The following is a 21,555-nucleotide window of genomic DNA, read 5'->3' as shown; positions in this document are numbered from 1 at the left end:
GGGGGTACCACTGAGCCTCCGGGGAGTGGGGGGCATGAAGTGCTGTGCGTCGATCCCTCTGGACTTCCTCCATCATTTCTCCACGCTGAGTCCACCTAGCCGGCGCAGTGGCGCCTGGCCTGTGGCATGTGATGCGGCAGCAGCCCTGATTGGGGGTGACTCCGCGCTGCATGCGCCCAGGAAACTGGAGTTCAATTGAAGGATCCTCGGCCTGATCTTTGATTGGCAGGCCCTACAGCATACATTGGGCCCTCAGATGCTGGGAGTGCTGGTGGCCGCCCCTCTTCTCTCCCTCTGGGAAAACTACTACATCTGTCAAGAGCTGCATTGGCCCCCCTGGGACCGGCGCTGCCGGCCTTGATCAATGCTGCTGGGGGCAGAGGTACCCTGACTTACCCAGGTAGCGCTTCCGGTGCCGTGGGTCATGGCCCCGCACTACACCCCGACGGCCCATAGACCACGATGGGCCAGTTAGTAACACCAGAACCAGGTGATCGACCCAGACCTGGACGCGGGCGGTGGCCGGGGGTGCGCCGCAGGCTGGTGGTTCGGCAAGTTAGGTCTCTTTGGGGGGGGGGCCTTCTTGGCTGGCTGCTATGGGCTGCGGATGCGGCTGAGCTAGGCCCAATGCGGCTTGTGGCTCGGACGCGGCTGGTTTTCGTGAGGGCCGGCTTGTGGTGCCCCCGCTTGGCAGTTCCTCTCCCCACTGCTACCGGGGTCCTGTGTAGATACGACCCTACACATCCCTTTGCGCTCCTACCTGTCGACTCCTTAGTTCCTCGGAGTGACCATCCTGCAACCCACTATGGGAAAAGACAAGCCAGGAGGCGGGGCGCAAAACAGGGCACCCTAGACCAGTACACCATGACAAAGGTAGGAGGGTCCACGAGTGGGACTTTGCTGGACAACACGGCCCTCTTGGCAGCCATTACGGAGGCCAAAGATACACTAGATGCCAAAATAGGTCCAGTAGGAACTGAAGTTTCATTTCTCAGCCAGGATCTGAGAAAAGCTGTGGATCGCATTACCAAAGCAGAGGCACTAGTATCCTCTGTTGAGGACACAGTAACCACCCTACAGCAGCGCGTCAATAAGCTGACAGTGATTTTGCAGGAACTGGCATCCCGGGCAGAGGACGACGAAGGCAGCGCCGGACGTAACAACCTTCGCTTTGTGGGTTTTCCAGACGGCTGCGAGGGTAACTCCATGAACCACTTCCTCACCCAATGGCTCAAAGATCTCTTGACAGCGGATATGCTCTCCATGTGCTTCGTAGTTAAGAGAGCCAAACAAGCAGAAACTAGAAAGCCCGCGGGGTAAAGTCCATGACCAGTTATTGCCAAACTACTCCATTATGCGGACAGGGTTACAGGGCAACAATTTCCTAGAACACACAAGGACAAACTTCTTTTTGGATCCCAGTCGATCATGATATTTCCAGATTACATTTGTCTTGTGCAGCAGCAAAGACAGTCCTTTGTAGCAGCAAAAAGGAGAGTGTGGGATCTCACCATCTCAAAGATGCTGCTCTATCTCGCCAGCCTACGCTCTGTGTATAACTCGAAGTCTTATTTTTTCAATACACCTGAAGCCGTCTTCGCTTGGACAGATGAACAAGCCTACTTGAAACCTCACTTCCCGCTGCCACTCAAGTCTGACTCCTCCAGAGGTTCGCAACACAATAGACACCTCAGGACAAAATCGAAGCAGACTAATGGTTTCACTAAGTTTAGTTTTGTTCCACGCACAGACAAAGTATCCATCTTTCACTAGGCAGAACGCAAATGACACTTCCACAAACGACATATGGCTACTCAAGCGACTTCTCTCCTATTGGGTAACCTGGAATGTACTGGGGCTACTTAACAAAATCAAATTTGGTGCCATCCTTCAACAGGCCAAGCGGTATGGGGCCAACATCCTTCTCCTGCAGGAGATTCACCTCTTGGGTAACAGGGCTCCCTGCTTGGCCAGATTTGGTTACCATTTGATTTATCATGCTGGATTAACAAGGGGTTGCTATCCTCATCACCTGTTGTGTCCCCTTCATCCATATAAATAATTGGGTGGATCCCAGGGTTAGATACGTACTTCTGTCAGGTTTATTTATGGAGAGCACATTAACGTTGGTAGCATTTATGCACCCCGCCTCTGGGCACCACCTTTATTGACAAAATTACTTGGCTATCGATCGACTTTCCGGACGGTATAACTCTTCTGGGAGGGAACTGGAATGACACCATGTCAACACTCAATAGAAGGCGTGGGTCCGGTGTGGGCCCTCCTACGGCTGTAACAAAATTGTCCCTCCTCGCGGGCACACTGGGTTGGTCAGACATATGGCGGGAATATCACCCCGCCGAGATAGGCTACACGTATGTGTTCACGGTCCATGGATCTATGTCCCGGCTGGACTATATGTTCATGCCCTTAGTTATATCCATAGATTTTCCCAGGTCTCCCATCTCTCCAGGGGGTTGTCCGATCATTCTCTGGTTACAGTAAAGCTTCTACGCTTTCAAAAACCTCCCTTCAGAGGCGAATGCCTCCATGGCACCTTCGGGACCCTGAATACCATGAGTCACTTACCACAGCCATTCAAGAGTATTTGGATATAAACGTCGATTTAGCCCCGTCCAAAGAAACTCTTTGAGAAGCTTTAAAACCTATAATCTGGGGGGGGTGAACATAAGTTGTCGCGCAAAAGAGAAACGTAAACACTCTGCCCAACATTCTAAGATAGAGGCCCAGCTCGCATCTCTGGTGACCAATAGAGACATAATCCCTGTCCCTCCCTCCCTCCATCGTAATTTGTTTCTCACACAACGACAGCAGCTACAACAACATCTCATGGACAAGGCAAAAGATATCTGCTAGCATCACTACACAGCATATACCAGTGGGGGGATGTTACACAGATTGTGCCAAACTGAGCTGTCTCCAGCCACTGTTCCAACATCCGTGAACCAGATGGAGTCTTGCGTACCTTCCCAGAGTAGGTTGTCACAGAATTTGCACGCTACTTCTCCTTAATTTATGCACGGAAGGAACATCTCTCGGCGGCCCTTATTGCGGAGTTCCTTTGAGATATTCCTCCCCGAGACTAACAGATCAGATGAGAGACCAACTCGATGCCCCCATTACAGTAGGTGACCTAGCAGTGGCATTTGCAGCAATGCATCTGGGGAGGGCCCCTAGGTTTCCCATGGAGTTCATCTTATCGCATATGTCCCCACTGGGCCAGCATTCGCTGGCGACGATGCAAGACTCCCTTGAACGCAAATGCTACCCCGGGACTGGCTGCAGGCCGAGATTGTCCTATTCCTAAAACCTGGCCGCCCACCGGAAGACCCACCTTCATACCACCCTATCTCCCTTATTAACTTTGAACCTAAGTTATTGGGTAAAGTACTAGCGAATCGCCTGCGGACATGTATACAGGAGTTGATTCACCTTGACCAACCTGGCTTTATGCCTCACTGAGCCACCTGCCACAATATTCACCATGTTCGTAATGCCATGGCATTGGCTCCAAAGTTGGGATGCCCCGCGGCCATACTTTGTGCCGATATTGACAAGGCATTTAATTCTCTCAGTTGGGAATATCTTTTCCCTGAGGGACCACTCATGGTCAAGAAATTAATCAAGATTCTTTCTTGGGCCCCATTAGGGATCCAGTGTTTCCACAGTGGGATGTTCCGTTGATCTGAGGCCCAATGTAAAAACCAAAATAAAACCTCACACACCATACCCCCTTTGCACATGGCCAAAGGCCGTGAGCAGCAGGAGGTTGGGTGCATAGGCCAACCCCCACCTCGCACACCCTTACCACCCAATGCCCCTACTTACCCCTAAACTCGAAAAACATCCTTACCACACAATGCCCCTTGCCAAACCCTAAACCCTAAACCCTAAAAACGCCATTACCACTCAATATCTCTACCCACCTATAACCCCTAAATGTTATCATATATATATATATTTATTTATTTACACACACGCACACACACACACACACACACACACACCTACCTCACTTTAGCTCAAGTTCTGTCTTCCCAGGACCTGGGAGACTGGATTGTGGTGGTGGATTTACAGGACACTTATTTCCACATCCCCATCCTGTCACCCCACAGACAATACTTGCAGTTCATTGTGACTAGGTTCCTCAAAGAGCTATAACTCCAGTTTCCTCTGAGGCTATTTATCATGCCCCAATGGGACTTAAATTTGTTTTTGACATGTCTGATGTGCTTTCCCTTCAAGTTGCTGCACAATTGTCCACTCCAGTTGCTAATCAAGACTGCTTTCCTTATGATCATACCAAGGGTCAGGCGGGCCAGCGAACTTCAGGCACTCTCAGTGCACCCTCTTTATTCCACCTTTTACCCAGATAAGCTGGTTATTCAACCATGTGCCTCCTTTCTTCCGAAGGTTGTGACACCCTTTTACGTAGGCGAACACATCACCTTGTCTACCTTCTTTGATCTGCTACATCCTTCTAAGGAATCGAAGAGACTCAACCTTCTGGACCCAAAAAAGAGCACTGTCATTCTACAATGATCGAACTAAAGAATTCTGGGTAGATGATCAACTTGTCGTAGGATAGGTTGGAGCTAAGAAGCGAAAAGCTGTGCAGAAACGGGCCCTCTCACGATAGTGTTCTGCATAAAAATGTGCTATGCACTGGCAAAGAAGTAACCCTCTAAGGGCTTGTTTTATTATTTCATCACAGCTAAAGCTGTGATCACTGTATTAGTTCGCAGAGTTCCTATTCAGGAAATCTGCCAGACTGCTCCTTGTGTCTCTTTGCACATGTTTACCAAACACTAATGCCTGGACAGGCATGATGGCCACTGTTCATTACTGCAGAACTTTTTGGTCTGAGTCAGTTTCACAGACGAACCCGGAGGTATTTCATGGGTATCTTTTCTAATGTAAGGAAGCTGTGGCTAGACGTCTCTATTAAATGAGCAAGTTACTTACGTTTGTTTTGCCGAGAGCCGAACATCGACCGCGGACTGCTGCTGCTGCGTTGGAGAGAGCAAAAGAGAGGTTCCGGTTTACCGAGAGCTGAACACCGACCGTGGACTTCTGCTGCTGCTGCGTTGGTAGGACTGCCCGCCCGGCCGCGGTAAAAGAACAGCTCCGACTGCGGCAAGGAGAAGCACAAGCGGCCGAACGGCGGCTGCGGTTGCGGTGGCGACGGTAGTGGGTAGTCTGCACCTCTACTATACCACCATTTCAACAAATTTCACCCATCCGTCTGTCCTTTCAAGCGAACCTCGTGGGCTCTGTGGCCCCACCAGGGCAGAGCAGCCGAGGAGCCGTTGGGAGTGTGGAGCACTTTCCATTCGTCAGCGGACTCCAGATCGGATTTTCCACTGAACCGTAGACAGCAGAGCAGTGGCGAGGCAGCCTTGGAGTGCACTGGAGCAGTGGTGAGGCAGCCTCAGAGCGTTTGGGGCAGTGTTCCAGGACTAGCACCTGGTCACAGTTTTTGGGCACGTGGGCCTGAACCCCCATCCCGCTCGTATCGCCCCCCTCACCCCCCCCCCCCCCCCCCCCCCCCCCCGCAGAGGAAGCAGCCTTGGAATAGCCCCTGGAGCAACGGAGGGCGGTGGGGCTGTGAAAATTGGTCCTCCGGTGATTTCTAGCTAGCGTGCTACACAGGCTTGAGCCTGCCACTCCGGGAGCACCTGGCCGAGTGTGACGTGGACCAGTGGACCAGCCACACTGGTCTATCTGCTGCAAGCCGTGCCCGCCCAGAAGCTCCAGCACCTTAGGACCCCACTGCCATTAAACTTGGGAAAGAAGGCTTGGCAGTCAGCACCATATCTTTGAGCATGAAGCGGAGAACACCCGGAAACAGGCGGTGAGTGGTGGCAGGTGGATTTTAAAGCTATGGTAGACCTGCCTCATTGGTGCGTGTAGCTTAACAGCTCAACTGCTTACCTGCTCAGCTTGCTCTATCTGCTGGTCGCTGGCTGTTCAACTACATACTGCGACACCACGCTCTATTATTCTACGCTTCCTTGTGGCTCCTGTTAGTCCATCACAGCCCGCCTTAACCCGGCAATGCCAATTGTCCCAGCTCCCCGGCTCGTTTTGTTGCCTTTGTTACCTTCCACCGGTCTGCATGGGCATCCACAAACTGAACTGAGTTCCAGCTGGTTTTAGCAAAGTGGCTGACTTGTGGGGGACTTGGACAACATTTGGGACGCTAGGGCTTGGGTCAACTAGCGTGAGAGAAAAGTGAGCCTGGGTTCGCCCGCCACTTCCACAAAGCTTTCACGTGCCCACAGTCATTTTGAACAGTCCTTTTGAACAGCCTGGCCAGGCCACTCAGCTCTCCCCTTCTTTCTCTTTCTCCGGATGTGGTGGTAAGCGAAGTTGCACACACGTACAAAGGCATCAATCCTCTACCACCTCCATCCAGGCCACCATGCTGCTCTTATTTCCCCGTGCAGGAACACTGTAGAGGGAAAAAAATCAAATTCTACCTGGTTGCAAATGCATCACTTCAGATCCGCGCTTCTGCAGATTATTCAATAGGGTTTCTATGCCTGACCTTTCATTTCATCCCCTCCATGAACCCCCCTTTGTTGTGTGTTTTCTGCATAGCCCATTGTAGTTTGCCCTGCGATGGCCTACCTCGAAACATTGTAGGCCTCATTTGCACATGTTATTATAAAAACGCCATTACTTTTGTTGTGCCACATTGTACTTTCACAATGAGCCTGCATATTTTTTTGCGTTCTGTTCTTTTCCTGGGATTTAGTCTGACCGCCACAACAAGGTCAAACAACAATGTCCCTTGTTGTTCTTTCTGGCCAGGCACTAGCACCTAGACATGATACAAGAATGCGGCTGTTGTTTATGTTCAAACGTGTCCGAGTATATAGCTAAGTAAATTAACAACAAACTGACATGAAACGAGAGTTTTGAGATGAGAACATTGCTTGTGCTGGGATGTAGAGAGTTTATCTATGTTTGCTAAAGTACTGGGTCTGCCAATAATCCCAGACATCTTTCATATTATTATTTCGCTTTACTCGCTGGGGAGAGGGGTTATGTTACTCGGTCTTATAAAATGACAGCGCTTTCAATGCTATATGGATTATTGACCATGCTAACAGTGTTTTTATTATGCATTTTCTTTCTATTTGTGGCACGTATACTGCATTTCAGAGCACAACAGTTTGAATAAATATTTGAAACTTACTTTGTGTCTCATTTTATTTTATTTTGGACAAGTACGAGTGAGAGAGCGAAATGGTGTGTCCTGTTACCGCGATCCCTGAAAGGGTCGAGAGTGTTGTGTTTTCGTGCCAATTCACTTGTTTCTCTGGTATGGTTAGGAGGGCAAGTGAGGCACTATGGCTAGTCAGACTCGGGCTCATGGATACTGAGGTGTGTGATGACTCATTCCCTACATGCTGATTTTCCATGGTCCCAAGCATAGTTCTATTCTAGAGTAGAATCCCTGCAACACCCCCCGATTTATCTCAAGTTTCACCAGACCATTCTACCATCCGTATGCAGAAATTGAATTTACCACTGGCCAAGGGAACCATTAAAGGAGTGCTGTACTCTGAAAAAGGTGAGGGATGTTACTCTAGCTACATTCTAATGCCCAGGAAGGAGTGCACACATACATTCTGGAACTCTGGCCTTTGTAACCCATCCTACGGAAGGACAAATTAAAAATGCTTACTCTGGCTCAGATTCTTTTTGCCCTGGACCCACTTTATCAAATGATGTCCTTGAACCTGCCTGCTATATATTCTTAGATACTCTTTCTGCAGTCGAACAGACATCACCTGCAATTCAGAGTGGGGTCAGAGTGCTTTCAATATGTCATCTTGTGCATAAAGATGTGCTAATCTCTAGCCAAGAAGGAACCTCCTGAAGGCCTATGGGCTCATTCTATTACTACAATGGCTGCTATCATGACATTTGCAAGGAAAGTCCCTGTCTTGGACATCTGTCAAGCTGCATTGACAGTCAGATCTGCAGAGAAGGTCCTTTTGCCCACTCAGTCCTGAAGGACAGTTTTACTTTACTACACTTTTCAGACTTTCCACCTTTTGGTAAGTACTGTTTGGTTGTCTATTAAGGTAAGGAAGCTACTGTTAGAAGTATCATCAGAACAATAATTTACTTACATTCTGTAATGCTCTTCTGGTGGATACTCTATTCAACTGCAGGTTCCTCTCCACCCTCCCTCCTCTCCATTGTGTAGAGGGGACATCTGAACTTAAAGGGTCCCAAATTAGTTTTTAACAACTATCCTCTGAGTTGATCTGTGTCTGAGGGTCTTAGAAGAGACAACAACAAAACGGATCTTGACGTAAGCACACAGGAATAACGTTATAATGCAACTCTGCTCCGTCACTTCTGGGGTTGTGCAAGGTTGTCCGGGAATGAGGCAGCACCATCTATCTGTGTGCAGGAGCTATTGTTTCAAGGTTTCTAGGTCCAGTTTGGTGCCTCTGAATATTCTAAAGCTGAATATTCAGAAGTTTGATAGAGTGTATACCAGAAAGCGCATTACAGAAGGTAAGCAACTTCTTCTGCATCTCCTCTCCCCTCTTTTGTGATTTGATTAAAGTCACAAATTACAAATTACAAAATTGATTGTTTGATCATCTGAGCCTTGGGTTACCTTATTAGAGCTTCAAAATTGCCTGCTGGTCAACTGATACAATGGTGTTTTCTGGAAATATTTTGTTAGCTTGGGGTCTTAAGAGCACAGTGACGTTTTTTTCTATGTGTAAGGCCCACTTTGCATATTTATTCTCAAATCTAAAACAATTAAAAAAGGGTAAGAGGCTGCTCGGTTTAATATTTAGTTATCTTTAAAAAGAAAATCAAGAAAGTAAAATGTGGTTTTGAATAAGCACTTCAGTATTTAAAGATATGTACATTTCTTTCTCCAGTAAATTGTTCTGGGATTAGACCCACAGTGTATTCATTGTTCATGAATTTGGGGGTAACATGTTGGTGACTTTTCATTACTTACCTCTAATGAATCTGGTACTCGGTCAATGCACTCTCATCCTTTTCCAATTCCTACCAAACTTTTCCACCTCTAGTGTAGTTATGAAGTAGTGTATCTCTTTCTATTTATCTATGTTGAGGGCTTAGCTGTAGTACAAATGGTTTCAAAGTATACCATGAAAAGCAGAGATATCACTTTCTGTATGACATGTTCTAAAGGTGCTATTGTATAGATTTGTATAATGAAATCTACCACTAGTCCAGTACAGAAAGCAAGTTAATGAGCCAGGCAGCCTTGTCTAACATTGTAGAAATATAAATTAAATTGTCAATTATGATCAAAAGATTATTTCCTTAAATTGTGCAACAAATGTTTCACCTCCTTTCTAATTTTAGACTTCCCTGCATGATAGTATTAAAAGTATAATATCCTCTCATAGCACATGCCTGCAGGCTTAGCTCCAGTAATAAGATGCTTGGTGGTGTGCTCTGCAACTTGATTTGTATATAAACCACTGTAGTCAAGTCTGTCATAATATAGCACAAATATCCTCCAACTAGAAGGGGCACCCACAATTGTTCAATTATTTATCAGAATGGTGCACAGAAGTATTGCAGACATAAGAGCTGTTCTTTCTTTGTTTTTTTAAGGTCAGCATACCTGCTTCTCTTGCCAAATTCCAGATGTAGATGTGAAGCGTTGCTGTGTGAGTTCCTGTGGCAGATACTACCATGAAGTTTGTGTTCGAAAGTTCTCAACAACTGTCATCGAAGACAGAGGTTTCCGTTGCCCCCAGCATTGTTGCACTACATGTTCCTTAGAAAAAGATTTGCAGAAGGCAAGCAAAGGTGAGGTCGTCATTTGTGATTGGAATAAGAACACAAGACATATTTTTGTTATTGAGAAAACTAAAAATATAGTATACAAGATTTCTTAAAGGAATTTCATAAAAGAAACAGTTAAAAAAATTGAATTCATTTTCTTAGTGTAATCAGGCAAGAACTTTTGCAAAAGTGTGTTTGGTACATCCCTGAATGCTCATGATTTAATACCCCATTAGTCAGTCTCCACAGTAATAAACTTATATTAGGCAAGATTTCACATAAGTGCATTATACGAATTGTGAGTTGTTTTTAGTTGTTAATCCAGTTTTCATCTTCTGGCCCAGGGAAGCACTCCCAACTTTCAATATGGCATAGGGAAAAGAGAAAAGTGCTCCTACAAGTACCTTCACAAAGGTGGTGCAAAAGTGTAAACATGTGGAACTTCCTCAGCTGGAATGAATCACAGAAGCACCTGCACCCACCTCCTCCTAGGACATGATCAAGCCCTCATCAAAGAAGGCATTGAGAAAAGATGAGTAACCACCCACGCTGAAAATCGTTTGGAAAAAGTAGCTCCACTGTCAGTAGTCCTGCCTAGATCTTAGCCAATGAAGACCCTTTTGTTGATGACGAAAAAGCAATCCTTGTAGATGGTCTTCTTGTCAGCTACCTCTTCGCTGGCAAAAACTTCAGGCAATATCCCATTGTTCTAAAAAAAAAAAAAAGGGCCCTGCGATGAAGACAATTTGTTGACCGACTTCGAGCAATCTGTTGACAGGACCCTCGTCAACAACAGCAAGAACCTTGTCAACTGTGTCCCATCAACAGCAAATCCATCTGCACCCTTGTTGATGATCATGAGCTCCACACCATCAGCAGTGAATTTATTGTCAATGGCAGTATGTTTGATGGCAGACTTGCCTTTGTTTTCCACCTTCAAACACAAACATCTTAATCACATTCACCTTTGAAGGTTTCTATTCTATTGCCCGTCTCCATATCTGAGTTTCTGAACTAGATGCGGAAGTCAATGAACCAGAACAAGCCTCTGATTTGGCACTTTCACCTATGCAGTTGGAAGTGTGCTACTTTCCAGACTACAAGGAGGCGGCTAATCAACACGAGGAAAGCGCAGACTTTCTGCAGAGCTAGGACATTTATGATCCCCAAAATTTCTCATCTGATGGACGTCGAAGAATCAAGAACAGTATTTGCACTAAGGTTAAATTGTCCCAATTTTTTTTTTCATTTGAAAAGTTGCCTACTTCACTTCGTAAGAACACACTAGACCATTGCACAACAATGCTGCTGTAGATGTGAGGGCACACTTCCTTTGTTGTCCTTGCTGAGGAGCAGTTGAGTTGAACATTAATGTGGTATGCCCTCAGTCTAAGTTATCAGATCGAACATAAAAAAAAAGTGCCAGTATTCCCTTTTGTCCTAAAACTAATTCCTCTGTCAGTGGAACTATTGCTGTCTCTGTCTTCAGGTAAGGCAACTATACTGCACCTTATGAATAAAATATAAATCTGAAAGAGACTATTAGTTATAAATTCCTTGCCTTAGAATTACACCCCCCGGCGTCAGAGTGGTTCCAGAGAATTTTTTCTCAGCATGACCCTTGTGTGTCGGTAGGTGGCATTGTTCGACTTCGCGTTCGTAGTTGGTTTTGAGATCGCCGCAATGACGTTGCGGTGTCTACTTAAGACACCTCTCCTGCGCGGTGACGTCAGTACATTTACACGACATTCCATGCCAGAAGAGCTCAGCCATGCAAGACACTGACCACTGGTGCTCAAAACTAGGGCCCTGAAGGTGAGTCCGTTACTCTAGAAGTCAGTTACAGAACGGGGAGGATGAGTGGGGCGGTAAGGAATCTATTACTAAAAAATGTCTCTTACAGAGATATCGTTTCCGAAGGTAAGTAACTTGTTCATCTGAAAGACTATTCGTTATAGATTCCTTATCTTAGAATAGATCCCCCAGCAATACAAACCCCGGAAGTGGGTCTGCGAACCAAGTTCACACCAGAAAGTCCTGGAGAACCGAACGGCCAAAGCAGCAGTCTGTCCGGACTGGAGTATCCAAGCAGTAATGTTTGGTGTACGTGTGCAGTGATGCCCACATGGCTGCCGGGCTCATGTCATTAAGGGGGACACCTTGTCCCAAAGCATTAGTGGCCACCGTCGCCCTCGTGGAGTGGGCGCGCAGTCCTACTGGAGGCCCATTTTTCACCAAGGAATAACAGATCTTAATGCAAAGAAGTCCCATCTAGAGATGGTTCATTTTTGCACGGCCCAAATTTTCTTGGCACTCACATAACAAATAAAGAGTTGATCGTCCACCCGGGATTGATTTGTGCGGTCCAAATAAAAGGATAACACACGTTTTGGTTCCAGACGGTGGAGTCTTTCCGCCTTCTTGGAAGGATGCGGGGGCTGGAAGAAGGTGGGTAAAGTGATGGTCTGTCCTATGTGGAAAGAGGTAACTACTATGGGGAGAAAAGGTTGAGTTTGGAGGACAACCTTGTCCGGTGAGCAACAAGGGAAGGAGGCTTAAAAGAAAGAGCCTGAAGCTCACTCACCCTGCGAGCAGAAGTGATGGCTACCCGAAAAACAGTGGTAAAGGTCAAAAGTCTGAGAGGACAATTATGTAGCGGCTCAAAAGGAGCACTCATCAGGTAAGTCAAGACCAGATTCAAGTCTCACTGGGGCATTACGAAAGAAACAGGAGGAAAGAAATTAGTAATGCCCTTCAGAAATCTATTTACAATAGGGGACTTGAAAAGAGAAGGCTGATCAGGAAGGCAAAGGAAGGCCGAAATGGCCAAAAGATAGCCCTTAAGGGTGCCCAGAACAGAGCCCTGTTGGGCCAAAGGAAGAGGATGACCTCTGAAAGAGAGGCAGAAAAAGGATCCACAGCCTTTGCTGTGCACCATGCCACAAATGTATTCCATCTGCAGACGTATACTGTCTTAGTGGAGTAACGCCTGGCTGCTAAGATGACATTACAGATTTCGGGAGGAAGGTCAAAAGCTGCCCCTGCTCACTGACATCAGTTCTTTCTTTTTCTGTGCCAGCCAGCGCAGATCTGGACAGAGCGGTACCCTTAGTCACTTTTTGACTAACTCTTTTTCGACGTTTTGACAACATCTTTTTTGAGCCTTTCGACTTCTGGTGCACGGAGGTATGTCCCATCGTGGAACCGGCTTCAAACCTTGTGACTCTTGTCATAAGCGGATGTCGGTTACGGACTCGCACCCCGTGCGCCTTTGGTGCCTGAAGCAAGACCACAACCCGAAGTCGTGCTTCGACTGTCAGGCTATGATCTTTGCGGGAGTAGTCCCAAAAGCTTCTGTAGGCCCAGCAGTCAGCTCCGTGCCGCTCGAGGTCCTGATGGAGAGGGAGGTCGCCGGACCGGGCGCGGAGTTACCACCACAATCAATCAATCAATCAATCATTGCATTTATAAAGCGCACTGCTTACCCAGAGGGACTCAAGGCGCTGGAGAGGGGGGGGGGGGGGGGGGGGGGGGTGGGATCTGCTACTGCTCGAACAACCAGGTCTTGAGTTGCTTCCTGAAGGTGAGGTGGTCCTGGGTCTGGCGGAGGTGGGTGGGGAGGGAGTTCCATGTCTTGGCGGCGAGGTAGGAGAAGGACCGTCCCCCTGTGGTGGCTCTACGGATGCGGGGGACGGCGGCGAGGGCGTGGCTGGTCGATCGAAGCTGGCGTTTGGGAGCGTAGAAGTTGAGGCGGCTGTTGAGGTATCCTGGGCCTTGGCTGTGTAGGGCTTTGTGTGCGTGGGTGAGGAGACGGAATGTGATTCTCTTGTTGACCGGGAGCTATTGCAGATCTCTCAGGTGTCCGGAGTTGTGGCTGCGACGGGGGATGTCCAGGATGAGTCGTGCTGAGGCGTTCTGGATCCGCTGGAGTCTCTTCTGGAGTTTGGCGGTGGTTCCGGCGTAGAGGGTGTTGCCGTAGTCCAGACGGCTGGTGACGAGGGCCTGGGTGACCGTCTTCCTGGTCTCAGTGGGGATCCACCGGAAGATCTTACGTAGCATGCGCAGGATGTTGAAGCACGACGAGGAGACGGCGTTGACTTGTCTGGTCATGGAGAGGGAGGAGTCCAGGATGAAGCCCAGGTTGCGTGCGTGGTCTGTTGGTTTGGGTGCGCTGCCTAAGGCGGGGGGCCACCAGGAGTCGTCCCAAGCGGCGGGTGAGGATCCCAGGATGAGGACTTCCGTCTTATCTGAGTTCAGTTTCAGGCGGCTGTTCTTCATCCATTCGGCTACCTCTTTCATCCCTTCGTGAAGGTTGGCTCTGGCGGTGGCGGGGTCGTTGGTAAGGGAGAGGATCAGCTGGGTGTCGTCATCGTAGGAGATGATGTTGAGGTGGTGCTGGCGTGCGATGTCTGCGAGGGGGCTCATGTAGATGTTGAAGAGGGTTGGACTGAGCGAGGAGCCTTGAGGGACGCCGCAGATGACTTCGGTGGCTTCAGATCTGAACGGAGGGAGGCGGACTCTCTGTGTCCTTCCGGCGAGGAAGGAGATGATCCACTCCAGTGCCTTCTCCTGGACTCCGACGTTGCTGAGGCATTGTACTAGGGTACGATGGCAGACAGTGTCGAAGGCCGCGGAGAGATAGAGGAGGATGAGGGCCGCTGTTTCTCCGTTGTCGAGCAGCGCTCGGATGTCATCGGTGACTGCGATCAGGGCGGTCTCGGTGCTGTGGTTGGCCCGGAAGCCAGACTGCGAGGGGTCGAGGGATCCGTTCGTCTCGAGGAAGGCGGCCACCACTCCTCTTCGAAGGTAAGTTGAAGCACAAGAAGAAGGCGATTAAGCATTGTCGCTCTTCGCCTTCTCCCCGTCAGTTGGCCAACGCGGGATGCGGAAGGTCCACGTCCTTCGGCTCCACCTGCGGAGCCTGTTGGGTCGGCCCGAGCTGCCCTCCCTTTCCGGGACCCGGAGCGACCCCTGCCCAACTTTGTACGTTCTACGAAGCCTTCCATTCCATTTTTCGCCAGCCCGACTCCCTCAGTGTGCCTTAGGGCCCTGCGGATTCGGCTGGGGGTTCTAGGCCTTCACTGCTGGTGGCTTTGGCCCAGGCGCCGCTGGGCCCCCAGGAATCCAGGCCTGAATCCGGATCGGTGCCACTCGATCTTGTGATGCCTCCCCCGGCGCTGCATCAATGGACAACTCCTCCACCACCTCCGACGCCGGTTGTATCCCCGGCCAGCGATGGTCCCAGTCCACCCCTCGACATGGACATGGAGCCGGACCGGTGTCGATTGATGCCGGTACCAGGGCTGACTGGTACTTTTGTACCCCTGTTCTATCCTGGCATTCCTGATCACCCGTAGTGGCAGCGAGAGGTTGATGAGGAGGACTGGAAGGGGTCTGTTGACCCTCTAGCAGATCAACTGGATGTGCCAGACCAGAGAAAGGAATTGGGGGTGGCCAGTGTTCTGGATATATCCCCAGACCTTTGCATGCTTTTTCCTCCTACTGTGGCTATGGAGGAGGGGGCTTCCTATGCTGTGGTGTTACGTAGGGCAGCTGAGGCCTTGGGCCTTGAGCTTCCTACGGTGGCGGTCAGGACCAACCTCCTGACTGAGGTGCTTCAACTGGCAGCAGCCTCTTTGGAGCCCCTGCTACTGTTCAATTAGGCCTTCACTGACATCCTTCAGGGCACTTGGTCCAAGCCCAGCACATGGGCTACTGTGGATAGGATGATTGCCCAATGCCACCCCCGGCTCCGGGTGACTCCTTTTTCCTCTCCCAGCACCCTACCACTGAGAGCTTGGTCGTCCAGGGCTCGATGTCGAAAGGTGTTTTTCCTTCTGATGCCCAGATAGGGAATCCAAGAAGCTGGATCATCTAGGGAAGATGATGTTTTCTTCCGCCAGCTTAGGACTGCAGTCGGTGAACACTGCATGTCTCTTGGGTCGTTACACCCACTCCGTGTTGGACACAGTTGCACACGTGCTGCCACAGTGCCTAGAGGAGGCCCAAGCCGACTCTAACGAACAGTTGCGGAAGGGATAGACGCAGTAAAATTTACCATACAATGTGGACTGGACACCATCGACTCGCTAGACAGGACGATTTCAACGTCGGTAGCCTTGCGGCGCTACGTCTGGCGGTCGCTTGTTTGGCGACAAAGTGGACAACACGTTCGAGCGCTTAAAGGATTCTAGGGCTACCGCCAGATCCTTGGGCCTCTCTACCACCTCTCGCCCTGCACAGTTGCTTTTCGCCACTTTCGTGGCTACGGAAAGGATGCCCCACCTCATTCCACCCTGAGCCACAGGCCTGCACAAGCTAACTAGCCTCTTCACGGCTGGGTACGTGGGACCCAGTGCCATGGGTCTAGGGGCCAACTGGCGGGCCAGTCCAGTAGTGCCCCCTCTGCAGCAGCCTCCAAACCCTCCTAGTCTGACCTTTCAGGGCCACTAGTTGCCAATGGGCGGCAGGATCTGCCATCACCTCCCCCACTGGCAAACCATCACTTCGGACAGGTGGGTTTTGCAGATAGTCCCAAGGGGCTACTTCCTCTCCTTCGAGACTACCTTTCCACCCATGCCACCTACACTCCATCGCATGTCGGAGGATCACTTGGCCCTTCCCTTCCAGGAAGTTACGTCTCTCTTGGCCAATGGAGGTATTGAGCGAGTCCCTGCCCCAGAAATAGGACATGGCTGTTACTCCCACTACTTTCTTGTCCCCAAGAAGGACAAAGGCCTGCGTCCTATCTTGGATCCCAGGGACGTCAACCGCTTCCTCCCGAAGGGAAAGTTCAAAATGTTGACGTTGGCTCAGGTCCTGTCTGCCCTCGACCCTGGAGACTGGATGGAGGCGTTGGACTTGCAACGCCAATTTTCACATCCCTGTCCTTCCCGCCCATAGGTGTTACCTACGGTTCATGGTAGGCCACAAGCATTTTCAGTTTATCGTGCTACCCTTTGGCCTTACCAGTGCCCCTCTGGTGTTCACAAAAGTGATGGCATTGGTCACAGCTCATCTGCGCAGATCAGGGGTTCCAGTCTTCCTCTAGCTTGACGACTGGCTGTTAAAGGCGAGTTTGCCCCAGGCTGTCGTCTCCCACCTCCAGACTACAGCGGACCTCCTGCATTCGCTGGGGTTCAGTATCAACGTGCCAAAGTCACACCTGATTCCCACTCAGAAGCTTCTTTTCCATGGAGCTTTTCTGGACACAGCGCAGTTTGGGGCTTATCCTCCCAAGCAGCGAGTCCGGAATATTCGGGCTATGATTCCGATGTTACAGCCTCTATCCCGAGTTTTGGTGAGAATGACCCTGAGGCTCCTCGGCCTCATGGCGTGCTGCATCCTGCTGGTGGATCATGCCAGGTCACATATGCAGGCTCTGCAGTGGGATCTGAAGTTCCAGTGGACACAGCATCAGGGGAATCTTTCTGATTGCGTCTAGATCTCGGAGGGCACTGTACTCTAATTGTAGTGGTGGCTAATGAACCAGGATTGGGTCAACTTCAGATCCCTCGCCTTTTCCCAATCAGACTGCACAGTGGTGACCGATGAGTCACTTCTGGGATGAGACGGCCTCATGGGAGAGGTGGAGATCAGAGACCTCTGGTCTCCGGCTGAGTCCGGGCTCCACATCAACCTGCTGGAGCTCCGGGTGATCCATCTTGCACTGAAAGCATTCCGTCCTTCTGTCAAAGGCAGTGTAGTGCAGGTGTTCACGGACAACACCAGCTCCATGTGGTACTGCAACAAACAGAGCAGGGTGGGGTCCTGGACCCTATGTCAAGAAACTCTTCGCCTCTGGTCGTGGCTGGAATATCGGGTCATGTCCCTGGTGGTTCAATACCTGGCAGGTTCCCTGAACGCCAGGGCGGACAAACTCAGCTGCCGGTGCACTATGGATCACGACTGGCGTCTTCACTCTGAGGTGGTGCAAGGTCTTTCAGCAGTGAGGACAGGCTTAGTTAGATCTATTTGCCACAGAAGTGAGCGCACAATGTCAGCTGTCCTGCTCGTTGGAATTTTCAAGGCGGCACTCGCTTGGCAACACTTTTCGTTGCAAGTAGAATTACGGTCTTGTATACCCCTATCTGCCTATACCACTTCTGCCCAGAGTGCTGAAGAAGATCAAGGGCGACCTGGCTCAAATCATTCTTTAGGCTCCGGATTGGGCATGAAGAGTCTTGGACCCCGAGCTCTTGAACATGGCCCATGATCCTCCGATCAGACTGCCTCTTCTGGAGGATCTTCTGTTGCAGCAGCAGGGACGGTCCTCCACCCGAACCTGTCCAGTCTCCACCTTCTTACCTGGAGATTGAGCGGTGACAGTTGACCACTTTTGTCCTTCCTCCCGAAGTTTGTAGTGTCATCTTGGCAGCCAGGCGTCCCTCCACTAAAACGGTAGATGGAACAAATTTGTGGCAGGGTGCACAGCAAAGGCTGTGGATTCCCTTTCTGCCCCTCTTTCAGAGGCTGTCCTCTTCATTCTTTCTTTGGCCCAGCAGGGCTCTCCTATGGGCACCCTTAAAGGTTATCTTTCGGCCATTTCGGCCTTTCTTCGCCTTCCCGATCAGCCTTCTCTTTTCAAGTCCCCTATTGTAAATAGATTTCTTAAGGGCATTACTCACCTCTTTCCTCCTATTCCTTTCGTAATGGCACAGTGGGACTTGAATCTAGTCTTACCTTACCTCATGTGTGATCCTTTCGAGCCACTACATAATTGTCTTCTCAGACTCTTGACTTTAAAGGCTGCTTTTCTGGTTGCTATTACCTCTGCTCGCAGGGTGAGTGAGCTTGAGGCTCTTTCTTTTAAACCTCCTTTCCTTGCTGTTCATCCGGACAAGGTTGTCCTTCTCATTCAACCTTCTTTTCTTACCAAAGTAGTTACCTCTTTCCACATAGGACAGACCATCACTTTGCCCACCTCCTTCCAGCCCCCCGCATCCTTCTAAGGAGGAGGAGGGGCTTCACCGTCTGGATCCAAAATGTGCTCTATCGTTTTATCTGGATCGCACAAAACAATTCCGGGTGGATGATCAACTCTTTGTTGGCTATGTGGGCGCCTAGAAATGTCGGGCCGTGCAAAAACGAATCATCTCTTGATGGGTCATTCTTTGCATTAAGTTGATAAGATAGAGCTGCACACTTGGTATTCAAAGACGTATTCACAGTAACCACTTGTAAAAAGGTTTGTGTAGATTGGGTGCTAGTGGGTATCTCCCTCTGACCTCAGGGAGTCAATTGTAGACCAAATAAAGTAGCACGGTTAAAGACATAACAGTGTCCCCGTCAGACACTCCATTGGGAAAATATCCCTGCTGGTATTATATAGTAAACCAGGTGCGAGAACAGTTGCTTGAACTTTAACTCAAATGTAATAGTTGAACCTAGTTACTTCACAGAGGGTTTCTTCATTCATACAGTAGTTGTAAACATTCCAAATGCAGATTCATACAAATATAACTCCATCTATACTGATGTCATTATGGGCATTAGTTCCCAATGCATTTCGGGACCATTCCCTTCATCAGGGGAAGCCCTTTATCTGAAATGGAAAGATAAAAAAAGTTCACCCTCTCCATACACTATCACATACGTAAAACAATGAGCATGAGCAATTTAGATCAAAAAGAAAGGCGAATACCACATGGCTGTGAGAGTGAATCAGCAAAACACATATTGAACGTGAAACATGCAGACTGAAAGAGGTAAATAGTGAAAACGTGCCAATGATTTAAAAAAAGGGGGCCGGTAATGTAATTAGTGTAGAAAATTATTTCTTTGCATTAAAATCTGTTATTCCTTGGCAAAAAAGGAGCCTCCAGTAGGGTTGCACCCCCATTCCTTCAGGGCAACAGCAGCTACTTCTGCTTTGGATGTTGAGCCCCCTCAGTGACATCTGTCAGGCAGCCACATGGGCATCACTGCACACGTTCACTAAGCATTATTGCCTGGATAGTCCAGTCCGGAGAGATGACTTCTTTGGCAGTTCAGTACTTCAGGGCTTTCTGGTGTGGAAGTTCGCAGACCCTCCTCTGGGGTTGGTATTTTTGGGGTATCTATTCTAAGGTAAGGAATCTATAACTAATGGTCTCTTTCAGAGAAATAAATTACGTCAATATATCTGTAAGAGATATGTATCAGTTATAGATTCCTTACCGCCCCAGCCATCCTTCTGTTCCTGCGAACCGGCTTCTAGAGGTAGGGACTCCCTTTCAGGGCCCTAGTTTTGTGCACCAGTGTCTTGCATGGCTCTGCGCTTCTGGTGTGGAATGTTGTGTAAAAGAATTGACGTCACTGTGCAGGGAAGGTGTCTTAAGTAGACGTCATTCCGGCGATCACGAACGTGGAGTCGACCGACGCCACCTATTGACGCGCAGGGGACCTGCTGAGAAAAATTCTCCGGATCCAGTCCGACGGCTGGGGGTAATTCTAAGGTAAGGAATCTAAAACGAATGCATGTCTCTTATAGATATATCGTTACCGAAAGGTAAGTAACTTGTTTGATGGGCTCCCACTGATCCTTACATCCCTAGTCACCTTGTTGGGCTACTCTGAATTCATTGAAGCTTCTTTTAGAAAGAATGTGGCACAGGGCCTCCTACTACCCAAACGTAGGGTTGCATGGGGGAGGGGGCCGCCCCCCATATTTTAGGGATGGTTTAAGGATCTTATCTACTGCAAAGACCAGATGACCATCTATGCTGAACTGCTGCCCAAAATCTTGACCGCAGGAAATGTGGGAACCTCTCCAGGCTTACTTGATGAGGACCCAAACCACCCTCCCCCCCAATCGACCTGACTGGTGAGCCTACCCCTTGATCGGCCACAGTGGCTACTCATTGAGGTTGCTGCTGTGGACTTATTTCCATTCAAGATGGGGCTACATGTGGGAGGCAGACCCTTATTGTGTGATGGCATGACGTCCTCTAAGCATGGATCACGCTATAAAAATTCTGGAAGTGACTGGTCTCTTGTCCATGCGAGCCATAGAGAGGGTGCTGACACCAGAAGTAGATTGCGGTTGCTATTCCCACAATTTTCTGTTGCTTTAGAAGGATGGAGGCCTTCATCCTTTCCTAGACCGTTGCCCTCTCTATTTCCTCCTCAAAAAGGAGAAGTTCAAAATGCTCATGTTTGCTCAATTTCTGTCTGCCCTGGGACCAGGAGACTGAATGGTGACGTTGGACTTGCAGGAGGCATATTTCCACATTCCCGCCCTATCTGCCCATAGGTTTTACCTGCAGTTCACAGTGAACCACAGGACTTTCAGTTTACTGTGCTCTTTTGCACTTAACAGCACCCCTCATGTGTTCACAAAGGTGGTGGCGGTTTTTACACCTCATCTGCGAAGGTCATGGGTGCCAGTGTTCACCTGTCTAGATGACTGGCTGTTCAAGGCCGGATTGCCCCAGGCTATCATTTCTCGCCTCCAGACTGAGGTGGACCTCCTGCATTCGCTGGGGTTCACTATCAATGTGCCAAAGTCACATTTGACTCCCTCTCAGATGCTCTCTTTAATCTGAGCTGTTCTAGACATGTTGCAGTTTCTGGCCCATCCTTCTGGACTTCGAGTCCAGGATATTCAGGCTATGTTAACGATGTTTCAGCCTCTATTCTGGTTTTCAGTGAGACAGACTGATGCTGCTGTGACTCATGGCCTTGTGATACATTCTCACTGGCATATTCAGGTTCTACAGTGGGACCTGACGTTCCAGTGGATGCAGC

General features: G+C 49.2%; 1 protein-coding gene across 2 annotated transcripts in view; it reads left to right on the top strand.

Annotated features, from left to right (window-relative positions):
• Nucleotides 1-21,555, top strand: part of NSD3 (nuclear receptor binding SET domain protein 3) — a 1,769,888-nt gene that overhangs the window by 1,083,149 nt on the left and 665,184 nt on the right. For both annotated transcript variants that reach the window (XM_086943639.1, XM_086943638.1), the window contains exon 13: nucleotides 9,655-9,852. In XM_086943639.1, the coding sequence (XP_086799765.1) occupies nucleotides 9,655-9,852 (198 nt within the window). The remainder of the gene's footprint in view (nucleotides 1-9,654; nucleotides 9,853-21,555) is intronic.

Source organism: Lissotriton vulgaris, chromosome 11 (genome assembly GCF_964263255.1).
Source record: "Lissotriton vulgaris chromosome 11, aLisVul1.2, whole genome shotgun sequence".
Classification (NCBI taxonomy): Eukaryota; Metazoa; Chordata; class Amphibia; order Caudata; family Salamandridae; genus Lissotriton; species Lissotriton vulgaris.
This window is presented reverse-complemented; position numbering and strand designations above follow the sequence as displayed.